This window comes from Carassius gibelio, chromosome B8 (genome assembly GCF_023724105.1).
Source record: "Carassius gibelio isolate Cgi1373 ecotype wild population from Czech Republic chromosome B8, carGib1.2-hapl.c, whole genome shotgun sequence".
Classification (NCBI taxonomy): domain Eukaryota; kingdom Metazoa; phylum Chordata; class Actinopteri; order Cypriniformes; family Cyprinidae; genus Carassius; species Carassius gibelio.
The window spans coordinates 24547938-24569437 of record NC_068403.1 but is presented as its reverse complement, the minus strand read 5'-3'; the positions used below and the strand labels follow the sequence as shown (position 1 = coordinate 24569437).

General features: G+C 36.6%; 1 protein-coding gene across 1 annotated transcript; it reads left to right on the top strand.

Moving 5' to 3' along the window:
* The first annotated feature begins 13736 nt into the window (after nucleotides 1-13736).
* On the top strand, nucleotides 13737-16029 carry nkx2.7 (NK2 transcription factor related 7). The gene is made up of 2 exons (XM_052562440.1): nucleotides 13737-14295; nucleotides 15195-16029. Exons 1-2 carry the CDS (start codon nucleotides 13986-13988, stop codon nucleotides 15710-15712), a joined length of 828 nt encoding a protein of 275 aa, XP_052418400.1. The 5' UTR covers nucleotides 13737-13985; the 3' UTR covers nucleotides 15713-16029.
* The last annotated feature ends 5471 nt before the right edge of the window (nucleotides 16030-21500 follow it).

Here is a 21500-nt window from a genome sequence, read left to right as displayed (position 1 = left end):
AAAGATGCTGGCGAACTACTCTTAAGTAGCATTAAAGTTGCAAAGCTGTTCGGAAGGTCTGGCCACTCTTGTCCTGATCGCATCTTTTCTTCCGTTACTGAAAGGGTGTTGTACATTTAAATGTAAATGTATGTTATTTTGTTAAATTATTACAATGCAATTGTTAGACTGCTGTGGATATAAGGTTTTTTTTTTTCTCTCATTGGAAGCCTCTGTCATGTAGCTCACCGTTTTTTCTTCATATTGTGATTCAGAGAATTTTCCAAAAAGTAACGGATTTTTGTAAACTTCAGAGAATGTATATTTTATCAAATGTCTGTATTTGGTGCAAAGGGGTGCCTATGGCGTTGAAAGTTTTGTGCAGCCCTCTGGTCATTTGAACTTGCATTGTGTCCTTATCATGATTCGCGGTGGTTTAGCTGAGCTTGGAGACTGACCCTTCTTGTTGCCAAATTTAAAGTTTATGGAACCACTGCCTCAAGGAAACATCTAGACTTAGAATTGAATCGAACTCTATTTGTCTGCATTATAGAAATAGTATAGAATGTAGAGTGGGAATGATTGGAACATGATGTTCTGTGTGCTCAAATTGTCCCAATCAGACGTTTCAGGTTGGTGTAATACTTCGTTGATACTGTCATTTTACGTCGTAACCAGAAAGATCAGGATGCACTACAATAGAAGCGATCTGTTCATACAGTAACTTCATTGTCTCCTAATCACCAAAAACTGGTGATTTCTCCTCTTTGATCCAGGGCCCTGAGGACTATAGGCTACACAAGCCATTAAACTGTATGGTACTCTCTCTTCGCAAAACTTGAAACCACTTATATCACTCATATTCCTCTTTATGTTCAAGATTCAATGTTGTTGCTATTTTTTTCTTTTCAAATGCAGTATGAAACCAAAATGGGAAAAGATTGTTTTGCAAGGCATTCTATTTAAGTCATTCTCTCTTTTTTTCTTTCTTTTTTTCGTCCCTAATGTTACACATGATGGAAATTTGTGATTGATTTGCACTTTATACAGAGCCCATATACATATATACTTGTGTATATGTGTTGGGGTTTCTTTCTGTGCTGACAGGTAAAAAAAAAAAAAAAAAAAAAAAAGATACAAATACATCAACTATGTGTCTTTTACTGTGTAATAATAAACTATGATCAGATCTGGCATGTGATATCAATTTTTGTGTTTTTATTAACCAACTTAGTTAAAGTACTGGATGCATGAGGTGCAGGTGTTTGTTCTGCTCATCATGAGCATGTTTGAGCTCCTAACCCATATATTCTAAATGGTACAATATTAAAAACTTGGCTTGGGTACAATGAATTGACTCAAGTAATGATAATGAATATCCCTAGGACAATCTTAAAGGGGTAATTTACTGCTGGCTGATGGGGTTTTAAAGAAAGCCAATTTATATAAAATCCTTGCTGCATGACTCAAGAAAACAATGAAAAAGGGATGTAGTGAAAAAAGGAAGGAAAACTTACATAATTGGGGATACAAAAACGCAAAAATACAATCTGTAGTTTTCACAAAAGTTGCCCTTGGTTAATGCATTTTTTTTTTATCATCAGGTAGATTTTTGCTGACAAATAAACAGGAATCTTTAGCAGGTTCTTTAACACAGAAAAATAATACTTATTCTTCATTTCATCTTCACACTACAGATAACAATACAACACTGGTTGAAAATCTGTGAATTTGCACTTATACAAACCTTTGGGGTTTCATATTCAGTCAACAAATAAAAGATCAACAATAATTTGTCTAGTCCAACACTATTATGAACATACAGATATGGGCAAAATATTTCCACTCTAATTCTAGTTTGGGTATTGCAGTAATGCAGCAATAAAACGTGTTAAAATGACACCATATAATGACATTGTAGAGAATTCTGGGCTTTTGTATTTGTGGCCGGATCAGTGACAAAAAATAGTTTTCAGTGTTCACAATAAAGAAAATATAGAGAATTACAGGAGGAATCTTTAAAAAAATCTATACTAAAAACATTTATAAAACTGAAGTTTCGATTTAATTACTAAAAAAGTAACCGTCAATTTAAAAGAAATACAACTTTTTCCTTGCACCTTGAGTAATGCTTAGTAGTAAAGTGACATCTAATAAGGTGAATGGCTTCTGTTAGTTTCCCAGAGGACAGTATGTAAGTTTGGTGAGTGGGAACAAGATCCATGAAAAAGTTGTATAAATTTGCTTTATGGTAGCTAAAAATGCATATGTACTAGGGCTGGGCGATATATCTAACGATATGATCATGCGCATCTAATCAGTAAAGCTGCTTCCGTGATCACTGCTAAAATCGCCATCACCTGCTTATAATTGGAGTGGCATTTAAAAGACAGAGCCGTAGATCGCTGACAAGCTACGCAATATCGCGTTCATTATCGCAGATGAATCGCCTTCGATAATGATTCATCTGCGATAATGAACGCGATATTGCGTATAGTTTGTCAGCGATCTACGGCTCTGTCTATTAAATGCCATCACGGATCACGGAAGCAGCTTTACTGATTAGATGCGCATGATCATATCGTTAGATATATCGCCCAGCCCTAATATGTACAGCAATATGTGTACAGCAATTCACTGTAATTACGAATTCCACTCACTTAATGGTAGGGGGCTCCAAAGTCACACAACAAAGGAAAACTATACAGTACGGCATTTCCCAAAAGCACTATAAGTCTAAATAGATTGTATAAACCATTGGCACAAAAGGTTTCGGCAATTTATTTAGGCTTATGATACATTTGGACATGAGCATCATGTGATTAGCTGTTTCCCATGCAAATGTAACTTCTGCACAAAATTTAAATATTGCATAAAACATTTGAAAATAAAGCACTGTTTCCATCAAATGAGTCAAAGAGAACATTAATAAATGTTTTTCGATTTATTTATTTGGTGTTTCCGTCTCTCATTTTTGATGCAATTCCTAAAAATGTGAATAAAACAAGGGTGATGGAAACAACTGTTGTCCCATTGGCATTTCGGAGAAAGCCTATTTCTGAAGCTGTGCACAAGTGAAATTCATATAGAAAAGATTTGCTTAACTGGTCTGCACAAATCTCAGATCTGAAAGGATCTGTAAAGCTTTTTTGGATGAGTGGAATCTCTAAAAGGAAGGATTAATGGTTTCGGTTTAGAACAAGGACATACAGTCTAGGTCTAAAGTGGGATAAATGGATGGACAGAGACGTGCTTTTCAATATTATGAAATGAGCTTCTGCTCGACACTCATAAAGATGCCTAAAATACATGCTGAGTGTGACCAATCTGCAACAGGACCCCTCATCCCCGAAGAGAGACAAGGGGTGCTCATGCCTTCAGAAATGAACTTTCTTAAACTCACTTCGCAAACGCGCTGAAACTGCAAAGCGGTTTGGTTCTGTTCTCTAAAGAGGCCTGAGGAAAGGAAGCGAGTCGTGCAAGGGAGACGAGCTGAAGCGAGGCGGAGCGAGGCAGCAGCTATCTCTAGCAGTGGGGAGGGAGATAATTTCATGGTAATTTGGACGAGTCCTGAAGGCTTTTTCTCATTTTCTGCACAAGCTCACAGGAGTAGGTGATGCGGCAGCTTGGGCTCAACATTGATTCAGTCATGTTCCACTTATTTAGTCATTCACTTAACTCACTCACTTGCATACGTCCTAAGTAGATTACCATGCCAGGAGCGACAACTATTAGCAGCGACTCAAGCATCATGAAAGCTGCTGCAAACATTTGATTCTCAGAATCCTGGACGCTCTTCCAGCTGGAATATGGTTGACTTTTAACCCCACCAGTGCTTATACTTTCATTTCACCGCACTGGCAAGATGTGTACTGCAGTCTCAACTGTTGGGTTGCAATGCAAAAATGAAGTAGGCTGTTTTGCTGAAATGAAAACTGGGATATTTCTACTTTGGCATTCATTCATATCCATCGTCACATCCATATTGATGTCAGAGCCTTGAGCACCTTAACATGTGGTAACTGCTTATTCTGTATTAAGTAACCCTGCCGCAGTAATGATCTATCTTTGTAGGCCAACCAGCCAATCAGCATCACCTCAAAATAAACCCAGTTGGGGTAAACAAGGTCCAAAGATGTATATTTTAGCTTTAGTACCTTAAGCTACTGCCTCAGTAACAGCTTTTTATCTTATTTTGTGAGAGTGTAGCCCATTTTCACTGGAAAAACTAGCATGAGAAAGCAGAGGAAGAAGAAGATCGATTTGAAGCTGCTATAGCAAGCAACGCCCTCTGTTGGTCAAAGTAAATATCACATGATTGAGACGCTGCTCTGACTTTCTTGCAGCATTATATATTATATTATATTATATTATATTATATTATATTATATTATATTATATTATAATATATTATATTATATTATATTATATTATATTATATTATATTATATTATATTATAAATGATTATATTATAAATTATTATATTATATTAAAATTTTGTTGTTTTGTTGTTTTTGATGTTTTATTTTAATAACATTGGTTTACTACACTGAAGGAAAAGAAATAACACTAAAATGCATTTGACAAATACACATATAGATGCATAAAATCCTGGAAACCCTCTACAACCAATGCACAATATGTTCTTCATTATAAGAAAAGAGGCCAGACCAGAGTTTGAACAGAATGTACTCTCTTTTGCAGATGAATTATAATAATGGAATAACAGCCAACACCCTGTAACACTAAAACTTTCACTTTTGTTTATCACATTCTTACCTTTCTATGAATTTAACAGAAGGCTAATGCACAAAGGTGGTTTAATCTGTATATCAGCACTGTATGTCGACATTGTCTCACATGTGCCATGTAGTTCAGGGGAAGTGTGTTGCTCTATTCAAAACAAAACGGCTAAAACTGGCAACAGCACGAGCAGTGATTTATGAAGAGGAGAAAGGAAGAGTGCAGAGAGGGCAGTAGTAAAAAATGACACAGGGACTCAGTCCAGGGTGCAGTCACAGCTCCTAATTGGACCATCATTACCATACCGCCATTTGTGGCTAAACTGTCTAAACAAAAGCTCTTGGTCCTCAGCTGCACAAATCTGAAGTGACGGCTCCTGTAGTATTACATATTGGAGGGGCCATGTGAAGTTCTCTCCGGTTACTGAACCCAAGCCCAAAAACAACATACATTCGCACAAGCTGTGATCTGCATCCACACTGGCCCGTCTTCACAAACCATTCCGTTTAACACCGGGAAAATAGCAAGTACATTATTTCAGACTCTGTTCTTGGGACTGTGAAATTATGTAACATACTCTTTCCAGATGTTAGGGAGCGAAAGCCAAGAACACTCAGAAAAGTCCATAGTGTCCAAGAAGAGTGACTGTATTCACAGGTGTGGAAGTCCCTGCTTTGGGACATTGCCTTCCGTTTTGAGGAAAATTGGAAAGCTGCACAGCTTACTTCCAAGAATATATAAAAAGTCAACAATGCATCTTCATATGAATGCAAATGTTGCTATTTCATAGCTAAGGAAATTTAAAGGGACAATCACAAAATTAAAAAAGTGAAAAACAAAAATGTATTCATCCCCCCAATGTCATTCCGAACCTTTATGTTTTTATTTATTCAGCGGACCATGAGAGACAAAAGAGAGAAAATGTCAAAATGGGCTTTTCATCCCTACAATGATCCAATCGGTTGATTTTTTTATTAAGCATCTGACAAAATAGTTCCACTAGTTATTAATTCACCCTCATGTCATTCCGAACGTTTAGGTTTTTTATTCATCCTTTTAACCATGAGAGAAAATGTCCTTTCATTGTTGTGAAAAAAGTCACATGGGTATGAAACAACATGAGTAAATTTATGTATTTAATTATTGCTGAACAAGCCCTTTAATTACTTCCCAGTTGTGCATAAAATGAATGGCCCATTTCTTAAATATTTATCCTAAAATTCCTTATAAAATATCAACCCAAACTAGCTAATTGTTGACATACAGTAATGGTTTAAGCAACGTCACTTCATTGATGTAAATGATCTGCCACTAATGCCCCCCTCAAAAAACTGTGACTGCGTGGCATCTTTGGTTGCAAACAACATGATGAAGATTCGGTCTGCACACATACATTGTAATGGAAATGAAGTGGAGGCAGCTCAGCAGCACTGAGGAGTCAGCCGCAGGGGAGACAGACAAGAACCGTAATGAGAGATAATGTTTTGTTATCTGTTAAATCACTGGCATCTCCCTGAAACTGGAGAGAGGATTTCTCAAGCATTCGCCTTATCTTCTCAATTGCCTTTTTCAACACGGTATACTTTCTGTAACACTGGCAAGCATCTCGGCTTGGCTTAAACTCCTGACAATGAAGCACTTAATCTATGCTCGTGGCACTTACAGCACTGAATTAGACCCCTACAACACCAGTGAGTACTGAGTATATACTGCAGAAATAATGGACATGTGTTAAGTTCTCATCTATAATAAATTGGGAAGTTTTATTTACACTTTTAACTACTGAAAACATTAACATAAAATACTACCAGTTGCATAACAACTGTAAAACAATTTTATTTTATTTTTTACTATATAATACGAGTTAGGCTCAATCAGCAGCATTTGTGACTTGGTGAAGAAAAAAAGAAAAACATGCAGTTTGGTATAAAGTTATGTCTACCCTGTCAAACCCTACAACAGCTGTGAAAATGACAAGAACACTTATCCATTCCTGATGGATAAAATTAAGTCCTGATGCTTTTTCTCTCATTGAACATCCTGTTTCACTCAAAGGTTTGGGATTGGTACAATTTCTTAGAAGAGTCTAGACTTTTAATGCGTTTAGTTGATTTAAAAAAATTCAGTTAAACATACAGTAAAGTTAAAATGACAATTTTCAGTGTGAATACATTTTAAAATGTATTTTATTCCTGTGAGCAAAGCTGAATGGTCATCATCATTACTCGTCTTCAGTGTCACATGACCCTTCAGAAATCAGAATAATATGCTGATTTGCTGCTCAAGATACATTTTATCAATGTATAAAATTATATTTTTCAATATTCTTTGATGCAAATAACATTTGATGAACAGAATGTATTAAAATTAGAAATATAGAAATATAATGTCACTTTTGTTTGGTTGAACGTAACTGTCACATTATAGCGGTTTTAAGGGTGTTGTTATATTTTTCCACGCTCTTATAGTTAGTCTCTGCTAGAATGGCTTGCCAGTGTTTAAGACACAACTTAATGGCTAATAGTGGCCTGGTGGTTAGAGAGTCAGACTTGTAACCTCAATTCTTTCTATCATTCAGTTGATTCATTAGGTGTAAACAGCACGTTACTGCTCATGTGGAATAAGCAGAACAGAAAAACTATATTTTAAAGCAGACTCTTACAGTTCTTTACAAACGTCGTTTCATTTTCTTCTATGCATTTGAGCATTTTGAGTCCTCGGTCTTTCTCTCCTGCAGGCGGCAGTGTTCACTAAGTTTTGTGTTGGACTTCCGCCTGTGTTTCCATGGAATATAGTCACGTGGGACTAGAGCTGTTACACCTGTCATTTGTTTCTCTAGCATATTAAAGCCTTTATGTGATCAACCTGTTTTAAATTCTCAAGACTTCCTATGTACAATATCAAATATCTATAAGTAGGCTATCCCTAATAAATATTTGTTTTTTTTTTTTTCATTGTGTGTATATTTTCCACAGACAACATATAGGCTACTTAAAGGTTTTTGGGTTTTGAAATGTTGTTTAGAGTCCGTTTAATATTTCCCTTTATTTTTTTTTTATTTTTTTTATTTTATTTTTTTATATTTAGTCTTCTATATTAGGTTCAACGTTCTGTAGAAAAATAATTATCAATCAAACGTATTTGAAGACCGAGCGATTACAGTTAAGGAGTTTTAAAGCATTAATGTTCTGTGCTACTTATTCAGAGACTGTCTTGAGATGTTTAACAAGACTTACAGGGACATCTAGTGGCTAGAATCACAATATGACAGTAGGCTAATATGGATTCCTATTGATTTTCAATGAAAAAAATAAAAAATAAATAGGATTGGATATAGAGTTTTCATTTTCTCCAAGTAAACCACATTAAATCCATCTGGTGCATTCTGCCAGTAGTTATTGTTATTAAAAAATATGTATATGTTCTAAGAACGTTTTGCTAATGGTCTTATTATGAAAACGTTCTCTGAATGTTCAAAACGTCCAGTTTTTTAAATGTTTTAAAACGTTTTATTGGTCATGCAAACTTTAAGTAGCATTGCATTTGATCATTTTTTTAAACATTGTTACTTTTGAATGTCCTCTGAACATTCCGAAACAAGAAACATTTAATAGTGTTAGACAAACATCAAACTAAAACATTTCTGAGAAAAAACAAATGTTCAGGAGAATGTATAAATAACGTTTTGAGAACATCAAAGACATATAACTTTGAACAAGTATTATATTAATGTAATGTTCGCTGTTAAATAAAGCATATCAAAAACGAATATAATTGACTTACCTCCATGTTACTCCAAAACTTTATGACTTACTTCTGTAAAACAGTTTTTTAATCCATATAAGACGAAAACTGTGTAATGGGTGAGTAGATGATAACAGAAGTTGTATTTTTGGGTGAATTATCCATTTAATAGGGTTGATTGAAATTTTCAGGCATCTACAGTAGCCTACACAATAAATTACTAGAAATATACATATATATGTATACACAAATTATGGAGCCCCCTTTAATGCAATAAACAACATACAGATTCTTATTTACACTACTCTCCCTTCTGAAACAATTATATGTTTACATTCACATTTCAGGAATTTAGTAGTGCTTTAGTTTTCCTTCAAAAAAAAAAAGTGTGACTAATGCAGTGACCTAGTAATAGGCCTAGTTGTAACATTCAGTGAAGTCTGATATGCACACTTGGTTGTACATATATAGGTTACATGTCTCACATTAACTAAGCCACAAGTAGGAAACAACACAAATATATAGGCTATATATTTAGGTTAGTAATTGCTCTGTTGAAACCATCCCTTACAGTTTCCATGGCCAGTGTAAGCCCTCTTCATCCAGGACTGTCAATCAAAATACACTTCACCGGAGTCCGTCACTGTATGAGGTTACAGGTTTCAGAGTTGCACACCAACTGATTCTCGAGTAACGTTTTGATGGAGTTCTCCGATGACTAACTGTTTAAAGAAAAGGCTCGGAGGCGAGTGTCCCCTTTCAGTAGCCATCAGCTCTCTTTTTTGCATTATGATTAATTACGGTTATTACTTAACTATCGTCTTACATTACATTGCCGTCATTCGCAGCGAGATGGAGCCCATAAGCTTCGCTCAGAGGCCAAAGGATTCGTTGAGTTTTATGAATGCTGGGGCCCCAACTTTGCGGAACCCATGAACACTCTGCCTTCCCAGGACACAGAGGCGCAATTATAGTCATTACCTCATCAGTGAGGGACAGGATCAAAGCTCCTGGTCCTACTGGTTACACCAATCCATACACCCTATTCCAGTTAAAGGCATAGCACTGCAGACTTTTTTTCTAAAAGCTTTAACTCAAATGCTCTAAAATAGTGTTAAGTATGTATCAACATATTAAATTAAACGTATTTATTTTGGCACATATAGCCTACTACTGCAGAGAATATGAAAGGTTAAAATATGAAATTCATTCTAAACGATCTACTTTTTTCTTTAGCATGGAACCAAGCATATGGGTGAGTCTTCTGGTTTATTAGCCGCTATAGATAAATAACGATTTATGTGAATTTAACGGTGCATTCATGTTATGTCTTTTGTGAACATGTGGCTTAAGAGTATTCTCATTAGCTGTGTGTTGGTGTCTTGTTTTGCACATGGCTGGTGATTTTTGTTTTTTTGGCCATGTGTTTGTGTTTTGTGCGAGCACATGGCTTTCGCCTTTGTTTCCTGTGTGCCATGTGCGCTCATGTCAATTGTCTTGATCCCGCCCATCGTGTTACCTGATTATTGATTTATTTGCCCCACCTGTCTTCCATCATTACCCTACTCATTTGCTATTTATTCTCCTTGTGTTTTCAGTCCTGTGCCCAATTCGTTGTTAAATGTTATTGTGTCAACCCTTGCAAATGACCCCCCTGCCCCCACGGGATAGTTTTTGTTGTTGTTTTGGTTTATTTATTATTAATAAAGAGTCAATTCTCTGAACCACTGAGTGCTTGCATTCCTACAGCCCCAAACCTGACAGTATGAACTGGCAAACAGAGGACTCACCAGCACAAGGGGCATCTTGCTATTCCCATCTTCCTGCCCCTCCGCTCATCAGAGGGCTGCTCAACGCAGAAGGCTCCTTTCTCTTCGGCAAGGGGGAGCCAGTGTAAAGGATTTTGTGTACTGTTCCTGTTTGTAGTGGAGGTATTCAACATAAGTGATGCGGAGTTCAAGGACATCTTTAACACCAACCATAATGAGCCTGCCCATGCCTGGGAGAGGGAAATGCTGGGGATACTGTCTTTCTGGCAGTTTGTGGGGTAAGTCTACCACGGGTGAGAAGAGTGTGGCCTTCCTCCTCTTGACCCTCCTCCCATTCTCCTCACAAACTATCTAGTCCCCAGTCTTCCTATGACCTGCCACGAAGGTGGAGGAAGAACCGGTCCACCTCATCTGCCCCATTACTGAAGAGGTTAAACCTGCTGCAGCAGCAACAGAAGCAGCCAAAGATGCCAAAGCACCCCAGAGGTGGCTGAAAATGCTGCAGGACCCCCAGAGGTGGCAACCCCTGTGCAACCTTCTCGCCCTTACAAGTGCAGGAGATAGAGGACTCATGTCACTTCCGCTAATCTGGGGGTCTTGGAGGACCTGACGCCAGTGGTCCCAGAGCCTGCAAGAATAGTAGTCCCAGAGCTCCCTGTTATGACCATGGAGGTGGGGCTGCATACACTTTTCAGCTGGCTTCCTCCAGTCCTTCTGGTGCTCCAGAGGCCATTTTAAAGCCCGAACCCAGCCCGGAGGTTGTCCCAAAGCCACCCATTTTCCAAGTCAGTCCTGCCAAGGCCAAGAGGGCTGTCTTCACCTATGTTTTGGCCATCCTGCATGCCTGGAAAATGCACACGTCTTCCTCTGACTATGGATTATTCTGCCAGCACCTTCTGCGGACATGAAGACCGTCTCAGAGCAGTACATTTTCCCAGTCATGACCACAAAAGCTATCCCTGAGTCTGCTCCAGCACCATGACAAATGACAAGTGTGACCAATTACCTTCCAATTATAAAAATATTCCTTCGATTAATCTTCAAGTTACATCTTTCAAATACAATCCTTATTAGTTTAAAGTTGTCAAGTGCGGTTTATTGTGTTCTCTTTACCCAACAACTATTAGAATATATTTCAGTATTGCGAAAATTGTATGTAAAGAGGGATTAGAAATAGATGTTTAATTTGGACTCGGTCCCTAATTCGGAGATTTAGCTCTGGTCACAATTTTGCAGAGTGACAAACTGCCCCAATCTCCTCTAAATATGCATAAATATTATGGGGCATTTTGTTGCTACGTGAATACAAACGCAGTGTGTCATGTTCACGCGCACACGTCTTGTCATCATGGCGAAAAAGAAGTGCGTTTAATTGTATATGCATCTGTTGTGTTCCTCAAATCTTAAAAGGACATTTTTTAAAATACTGTACCTTTATATAACATAATAAAATTTCAATCGAAAGTACATTTTAAATCATTGTTTAAATATTTATTTTGTCATACTTTTATAGATGTAAACTTATTTTAATGTGTTGACTAACCTTTAAAGTAATTGATTAATTTTAACTGTAGTGTGTTATTTGATATTAAATCATTTTAAATGTACAAAGTTACAACTAAATCTATATCAATGTCTAATTACACATATTTTAATTGAATACAAGTTTCAATAGAAACATTAAAATACATTTTAGTTTGCCATAAATGCTTGTAAGTACATTCAGTGTCGAAGTAATGAAATATGAAATTACAAATAAATATGTATAAGTCCTTCTTAAGTGAAAAAGTACTCTTACTTGTATTTAACTATATCAAATTTTAGAACAACATGCAAGTGTCCGAAAACATTAGTTCACACTTAAGTAGCCTATATTACTTCAGCTGCATCGAAATTTTTGTATAACAAAAAATACTTTGTATACTGTATAGATATATTTCCCATTAGGGTGGCAGAAGTGTATTACAGCGACGTGGCGATGAGATTTTCATTATGTTATATATTTTTTCAGCTCTACGATAAATAACATTTCACTTCATTTGACAAATTTTGTTTTTATTTTATTTATTTTGTTTTAAATGAGGGGAAATCTTTCCTGACGGCTATATTGCGAAAACATTTTGATTCTAATGACCTGAGGAGACCTTTCAAAACTCAATTTGATATAAATCCGACAAATATGTAGGCCTATTTAAATAAATACACGATATGCTCAATATATACAAAAATATATGTACTGGCCAATACTGCACATGAATGAATAAAGTTTTCTGTCATGAAGGACAGCTGAAGTGTAAACCGGTGGTCGCGCGGCTCTTCCTGTGCGTCTGAACCTCAGTCAAGCATTGCAGGCTGGCGCCAGAGACTACATCAGGTGTAGGGTTACTGTTTGTTGTGGCCTGTGTACACTAATAGGCCTGTTGGATGTCAGTGACGGCGTCACCTTTTCGGACATCCACCCAAGCACAAACCAATTCAGCCCTGATTTCACGAGGATGAACGGAGGAAGCGCAGGTTACCTGCAGACTGCAACAATCAGGAACGTACAAAGAATATTTTAAGATTATAAAGCCATATTCAAAAACACTGTTGGCATATACAATTTGAGTAAACATTTAACCAAATATCTTCGCATGCACGTCCTAAATAAAACAGCCTAGGCCTAAATGTGGATATAAATAAGATGTTCGTAATTTATTCTAATTTAGTATATACTAAGTATATATACTTAATATACTACATTGTTATTGTGAATTATTTTTATTATTATTAAGCTATTTCACAATTTATATATCATTGGTTTTAGGATTTGAACACTGAATTTCCAGTGGTTCTCTATTTTTATTTTATATATATATATATATATATATATATATATATATAATTATTTTTTATTTTTTTGGTGACTGATTATATAGCAAAAGTTGTGAACAATGTCGTGGCGATAAAATTTTATAACGGGTCAATTAGTAACGTTCAATTTCGTAAATAAGGCTATCGAAAAGCATTATAAAAATATTAGGCCTAGTTATTAAATGCTATTGTTACTTTAAATTTGAAATAATTTTACCTGATCTTACCTTTGATTTAGATCTGTTGTTATAATAGACTCATATACTATTTAGGTTGATTCGGTAATATTAAATAAATCGATTTATTACACGACGTTTTTACCATTTTAGTAGTAAGCCTATTGAGTAAAAACCCTAACATAAATGACAACTATAAAATCCTAAATTAATGTTGTTTCAGATATTATGGTCACGTTAAGATAGGTACAAGCCAAACCTTAATGTTTTACTAGACTCGATTGAGTTAATTGACTCAATTCTTTGAACTCAACTTGAAATTGCATATTAAATGACATTTCAATCACAACTGCCTTGATTTGGAGGCCTTTATTAAACAACCTAACACAGTTGTGAGTTGGGACAGGTGATGATGGGAGGCACAGAAGGGGAGGGGTCAATCTGAGATAAGGACGCTCACTATTAGATAAGAGCGCTTCTCTCCACACTTCACCAGCGTCTAACAGAAGCGGAAAGAGGAGGATAGAGGAGACTCTTCATCTACTGCCGCTTCCACGAGGAGAGACACATATATAGCCTTGACGTCAAGCAGCTCTTAAGGCGATAGCCTACGTGAAGGAGAATTTACCTGGGGACATCTGTAGGAACGAAGTCAACTGATGGTGCTTTGAATTTGTCAAGGTGAAACGAAGAACCTTTCTTCAAGCACCCACAGCAGAGATGCTCCCGAGTCCTGTGACCTCAACTCCGTTCTCGGTTAAAGACATCCTCAAACTGGAACAGCAACATGCTCTGAACCCCAACGGATTGATGGGTGTTGAGCAGGACACTGTCCCGCTGCAGTCGCTTCAGCTTCAGTGCATGCAGAGCACACTGAGCCGGAGCCTGGAGCTCCTCTACAGCCCCGACAAACACAGCGTGACCGCCGGGGAACAGGTGAAGTGCGCCCTCGACTCAGACCACTTCGACATCGTCAGAAGCTCCTGCGGATCTCCGACGGAGGAGGAGATGGAACCGAGCGAAGAAACAAGTAGGACATTTATAGTTAATACTGCTGTTCAGTCATTGCAAGGTGAAGGGTTTCTTTTTAATCCTTTGCGTTAAACAATCCAAGTGTTTTTGTTACAACCCAAAAAGATTTTACAGTCTGACACTCTAAAGTTCTAAAGTTCCACAAGCAACATTTATTCTATTTTTTTAACCATTAATTATTGCACAGGCTATGTAGTGTGTCTTCAAGAAACCAATACACTGATATGAGAAACATCTTACGTTGTATATTTTTTGAAAACTCTTATTTCTAAAGGATAGAATGTATTTAATAAATATGATGTGATATGATGTAATCATTGGCTCTAAAACCAAATTAGTTAGGCTATATAATATGTAATATAACGAACACGAATTGTGCTGTAACCTCGTGATTGTATTTTACATTTTGCACGAGCGTGTTTTTGCATTTCAAGTTTAAGTTCTAAAACTATGAAAATTATATTAGACATTCAATTAGATGGTAGATGTCGTAGTAGCAGCTTGCTATTGTTAACAACAAAAATAGGCTAATATAATTATGGATAGCCTGTTGTTGTTGTTGTTGTTGTATTTATTATAATTTATTCAATGCAATTTCATACCGCATTTATAAGCATACCTTATTTGAAGTGCTCAGATGCAAAATCCTATATGTGCAAACTGAAATGTTCTTCTAAAATGAGCATCACCCCGCACCTCAGGTTCCTATATGTTCAGTTAATTCACTTTAATGGCAATGACCCAATGACCCAAATAACCTCATTGCCATTAAAGTGAAATTACTGAACCGATACACAAGAAAAATGTTCATTTTAGAAGACAATTTCAGATGTCACTTAGAGGCTTTTGCATCTGAGCTCTTCATTTATTATTGTATTTTTTTTTTTTTCCAAATAGGTATGTGTCCATTTGACGATTCCGGTTATAATGGTAGAAAAGAGGAAACACCGGGGGAGAAACCGAAGCAGAGGCTGCGCAGGAAACCTCGAGTGCTCTTCTCTCAGACTCAGGTGTTTGAGCTGGAAAGACGCTTCAAGCAGCAGAGATACCTGTCAGCACCCGAGCGGGACCACCTGGCCCACGTGCTGAAGCTCACCTCAACACAGGTCAAAATCTGGTTCCAGAACCGGAGGTACAAGTGTAAGAGACAGCGGCAGGACAGAAGTCTGGAGCTGGCCGGCCCACGGAGGGTGGCGGTGCCCGTGCTGGTGCGAGACGGAAAACCCTGTCACGCAGCTCCGTACAACGTCACTGTGTCATATCCCTACAATAACTATTACAACAGCTATGGAAATAACCCATACCACTGTAACTTCACTTCTGTACCACCGTTTACCAACACAAGTCAAATACCCAACCACTTTGTGGATCTGAATTTGACGTCGGGAGGAGTGGATGGGATCAGGACTTGGTGACACCATGGCACCAGTCCTAAAAGAGAAGAGTTTGGATTAAGACTATTTAACCGAATGGCACTGCTGAGGAACATACACTGTCATATCATATAAACTGTTGTCTGATTTTATATATATTATTGTTTTTATATTTGTGGTTTACACAACACGCAACACCAAATAAAAACTAAATATTTAATAACATGTAGCTTGAAAGAGATTGTTTTTTTTTTTTTTTTTTTTTTTTAATGTTTTGTGCCACATAAGGCTTTGATTGTGAGACGTGTTGACTGTGGCGAAGGCCAGACAAAAAACGATTTAACATATCAATTAAACGAAAATAGCAATACCACTGGTGTCTGTGAGTTAAAATGTAACAATCTTTGATGCAGCCTATAGATCCATTTGAAAATAATTTATAATTTTTCACTACTGTATTTTTCGAGTACACTCCGAAATGGTTTCCTTCCTCGATGAGTTGTAAAATGTCCAGTGAACACAACACTTTGAAAATAATAACTTACAATACAATGTATTTTGGCAGGCTATATATATATATATATATATATATATATATATATATATATATATATATATATGTAAAATATTAAGTCATTAACTAAGCTAGGTTTTCAAATGTATTTGTTAATTGAATTGTTTATTATTTATTTATATAGCCCAACGTATGTGGACTAATTTGGAGTGTTTTTTTTTTTGTTTTTTATACAAAAGAAACCAGACAATTTTAAAACAAAAGGTCTGTCCGCTCGTTTAGGTTGCAGATATGTTCATTATTGCAGTTATATGAACTATAGCAATTGCACGGCTTACTGTACAAAGTTATGTTCATTGTATTTAGTTATTTTCCATCTTATTCGACCCTTAAATTTTGTTTCGATCATATTAAATATTTTAGAATTGCAATTAAAGAGAAAAAAAAAAGTTTTGATAGCCCTGTTGCTATATGAAACGTTGTAGGCCGCTTGAAATAAATAAATAACTAGTCGCTTTTTCCATTTTTCGTTTGTTTTTAAGTTACAGAAAAGTGATTGTTCTGTTTCACATTTTTCTATGGCCCATGATATGCTTCTGTGGCTTTTACAAATGTGATAGTAAAAATGTTACTTTACGAATAAATAGCTAGTATATTCAACGCGAATTTATTTTCAAATTTAAAATAAGTAAAATCGACTAAACAGATGTGACAACCTTGAAGTTAATCAAGACGCTGCAGTTCGCTGTAATATCGCAAACTACACGAGTTCAATTATCTCCCAATCTTAACGCTTTTTCAGATGAGCTTGTCATTACACTCACATTAGCCAAACAGATAAAGCAATTGAGGAGACGTGATAAGTCTGAGGAGGAGCCCGGACGCAGTGCTGAGAGTAAACAGATCCGCAGACAAGCCGGCACTCTTTCAGTCTCGTCTCCCGAGCTGTCAAGAAAACGATCCGAATCAAATCTGACTGCGAGCAAGCGGTTGTAGATCTGATAAACCCACCCACTGGAGAATGTTTACAATTTAATTCTGCTCATTAAGATATTTCCTCAAGGTGCTACTAAGTGATTGTTATTATAGCATGCTTCACTTATTAACCCAGTTGAAACACAACTATAAAATTCAATAGTAATTATTATAAATATACAGGCCTATATATTTATATTTGCCAGTTTGGTTTATGAGCCAAGGTTTGTGAAATGTCAAATGGCTTTCATTCTTATCAGAAATTTCTGAATACCATGGTAGAGGGCCTTAATGAACAGACTATAAGGAGCAATCAGAAAGGTTTCAGATCACTGATGCTGGTGAGGGAGAGTTCAGAACTTATCTTAATGGGCAATTTATTTCCTGTTTAAGACTGTGTTGGAGAGAACCAAGGCAGAGATGGAAAACTGTCTCAAGAGTCTCGTCAGCGCTGGGTTCAGATAAGGCAAGAGTATGTGGCTCGGAGCAGGATTTAGCAGATTGATATACGTAGCTAAGAGCAGTATTTAGCAGCAGGCAGACAGAATGGAGACTACGGCCACTTCAAGAGATCAGATAAGATGTGTGTGTGTGTGGGGGGGGGGGGGGGTGTGGGGGGGGGTGTGGGGGGGTGCTTGTTAGGGTCTCTGGGTTTATACACAAATGTACTGAACATTTATATGAGATTGTGTGAGGCTATAAGAATGCAGACATATGCAAATGAATGAGAGGTAAATGAGCTGCGTCGGAAGTATTGTCAGGAAGAGATCTGATCCGACTTATTTACTGACAGACAGGGTCAACACACAGGAGGCCTGGATCTTCACTGCTGGCTTGTCACTCTGGAAGACACACACACACACACACACACACACACACACACAAAACAGAACTTGTTGCACAGTTCTGAAGGAAGTGGAAACTGGCCAAAAGGCTAAAGGTTAAGCTGACTTCATTCCATCGAATTATTTATGAAATGGTGAAACCGCAAGACGAGTCACTGGGCCGAAATGTTTAAGTTGGTCAAAATGTATAATGTACGTCTCTAATAATGTAACCTACACTAATCCTACAGGGTCAAAATACAAAATGAGATACAAGTTACGAAAGCATTCAATAACTCGGCACCTACTGAGTTTAAAATTAATCTGAACTTAGATTTAGCTTATCTTTGATCACAAGAGTTCACAAATGACATGAATGAACTGAATTCAACTAGAACTTGAGAAGAACTGTATCAGAATGACTGTGACCAAAAACAACAAGGCCTCTGAAGCTGCTGAAACTTGTTGGGGCACACAAGAAGTTTAACACAAGACGGGGAGAGTGGCAGCATTTAAAGAGACTCGAACTGCAAGCTTAACCTACAGCTCCACAGAACGTCTTCAGCGTTTATCTGAGGCAACGTGAGGTCTGTGAGGGTCACGGGCCGTGCTGTTACTACATCAGAAGAGATGTTTTGGACATTTTGTCCGCATAAAGACTAGAGATCTATAGAAAAGACTCAAATGCTCCCTAACAATGCTTACGCTACACATCTGTCCGCACTTAAGAGACATCACTCAACTGCCTCCACATATAAACACACTCATGTCTCCTGGCAAGACACATTCAAACTGAGCAGAATACTGGCAAAACTGCATTTGAACAATCTCGATGTCAAAAAATGTTTAAGATGCATGTTATGCAACTGACTGCTGTTTCATCATCTCACCAGCAAAGATACTAAAATTAGCCCCACTGAATTTGAAATGAACTGATCTGAGCTGATCGTAGCTCCAATGGTTTCTACGATTTACTTAGCTTACTTTTTACTTCGCTTACAATTTACTTAGCTTACTTTTACTTAAGCTTTTGGGAAACACGGCCCTGGACAGTTTATAGAACATTTCTGTATGCAGAGTTTATAGACTTACCGTTTGCACAGATTCGCCCCTCACCTTCTGCATCTTGTAAAAATGACCCTAGTAGGGCTTACATTGTGCGTATTGTGATGTGTGCATTGCTTTGATGCCTCATTACAGAGCAAGCCGTGGAGACATTATGTCACTTCTTAAAAGGGAAAAGTAATTCATTTGGTGCAGAAGAGATGTACTCACCTTTCTAGCAAACCATGCCTCCTTTTGTTCTCTCCCTCGCTTCCCTCTAATGGGCAACAAGTGTCTCCAGCTCATCCGCTCTCCTCGTGCGTCTGATTGAGTGACTACCATTACCCTGGGTCACAGCGAAAGCCACGCTGTTGAGTCACTGTCATAGATTACTGAGCCAATGTTCAAGTGACAAAAACATATCCACATCTGAGGGGAGCCTACAGTAGCATACATCCTGTTTTAAGTGCAACAGATGTTAGATGTCATCGCTCACATAAAACTTTGCTAATCTTTTAATTATGAGATTACATATTTTGAAAATAATAATGAAAGAATATACTTAAGTTCAAACTGAATTGAATGTTTTTGACACTTAGCTGCATGTTAATTGCAAAAAAATAGAAATACATAATAGTTTAAAATGCACATTTATATTACAGTTATATTAAATTAGTTGAACCTGGGTGTTTCTGACCCACTAAAGTAGGACTTAAGTACATGTAATTTCATAATTACTTCTATTCTCTTTAAAATATGGTTAAAATGTACTTAAAAGCATTTATGATAATGTAAAATATACTTTAATGTATATTGAAACTTGTGTCATGTAATTAAATATATATTTGTATATTTGTAATAATGAAGTTGCAATTTAGTACATTTCCAATATAACATAATAAGGCTAAAATTATAATCAAGTACTTCTCATGTGCTTTAATATGTTGACATATCAAAATAAGAGACATGAACACAGTTTATTAAACATAATGATTTAAAGTGTACTTTAAAGTAAAACTTTTTTTTGTCGTTATTATGAAGTGTTCTTAATTGTGTTAATGAGCGTTTGCTTTACGTACAATTAAGTAGCCTTTTCTTTCATTAATATTATATTAATATTTGAAGCACATTCAATAAAGTTAAGGGCACTTCTTTTTCACAGGCTTGGAATTAATTCAAAATAATAAGAATGAATTGATTTGATATGTCATGATTCATGAATATTACATAAGAAGAAACTTCCATCAGCTGTCCATCAGGTCTCTTCTGCAGAAACCAGAATTCAATTATTGTTATCTGCATAGCAAAATGCAACCAAAAATAGTTAGTGCAATCCTGTCTGAACTTACTAAACACTTCATGTTTTTTCTTTTCTTTTCTTTTTTTTTTATAGACAGGATTGCATTCCTGTTAGCTCTTGTTAGAAATTTGTGGTTAAAGGAATCTGTGAAGAAGTAAAAACATATTGTAAATTCCTCCATCCATCAGTCAGGCTAAAAACATTCACTACGCTCAATACATTCGTCATATCATTACTAGCTTATCATGTTTGGTTTAAAATCACAGCTACACTGGTTTGTATGTGTAGAGCAGGCAGTGGCCTGAAGCGAAGCGCTGGTTGTTTGTTCAGGGATCACCCCGGCAGGAATGAGGAGGTTCTGTCACTCAAGCTTTCACCCTGCTGTCTGCCTGTGCTTTATCTGTGTCTCAACTGCCAGCTTTTCTGCCCTAACCAGTCACATCACATGCAAAAACATCAGTGTAAGACTGAACCTCATCAAAGCCAAGTATTCTCTCGTGTTGCTATGACACATGCGTTGATACACTCAACAAAGAAGGACTGATGGTCACTTATAAGATGCTGTGTGCCTCATATAAGATGAGCTGTATGACTCATATTAATAAAAAAAAAAAAAACAAGGTATAAGATTGTGCTTAAAACAAGTAATTTTTAAAGTTTATGCTGTAATCATTTAAACACTGTAAATGATAGTACTGTGTGAAAACTTGCTTCCAGACTATAGCCCATTCAGGAAAACGTTATCCATTATGATTTGAAATGCTGTTATGTGGCTCCCCCTGCTGTTTGCAGTTCTCCAAGGATGAATGCCACAAACTCATTGTCACCATTCTTTTATAGCATTTGCACTAAGTTTAAGGTGAAGTTTGTCTTTACTTTTAACGAGTTTAAAGCTTCCTGATCCATCTTCCCACAATATTATTTTTTTTTTTTTATTGAACAAGTTGTGGTTTAACATTTTTTTTTATTCTTTTAGTGTTATATATATATTTATATTTACTTTATATTTTCTTTGTATATTATGAAATTTTATGTAAAAAATTGTGTCCCACATTTTCGTGTCACTAGAAACAGTGTATGTTTTAGTCCATTGGCCAAGACTAATTTAAACTACACTCACCTAAAGGATTATCAGGAACACCTGTTCAATTTCTCATTAATGCAATTATCTAA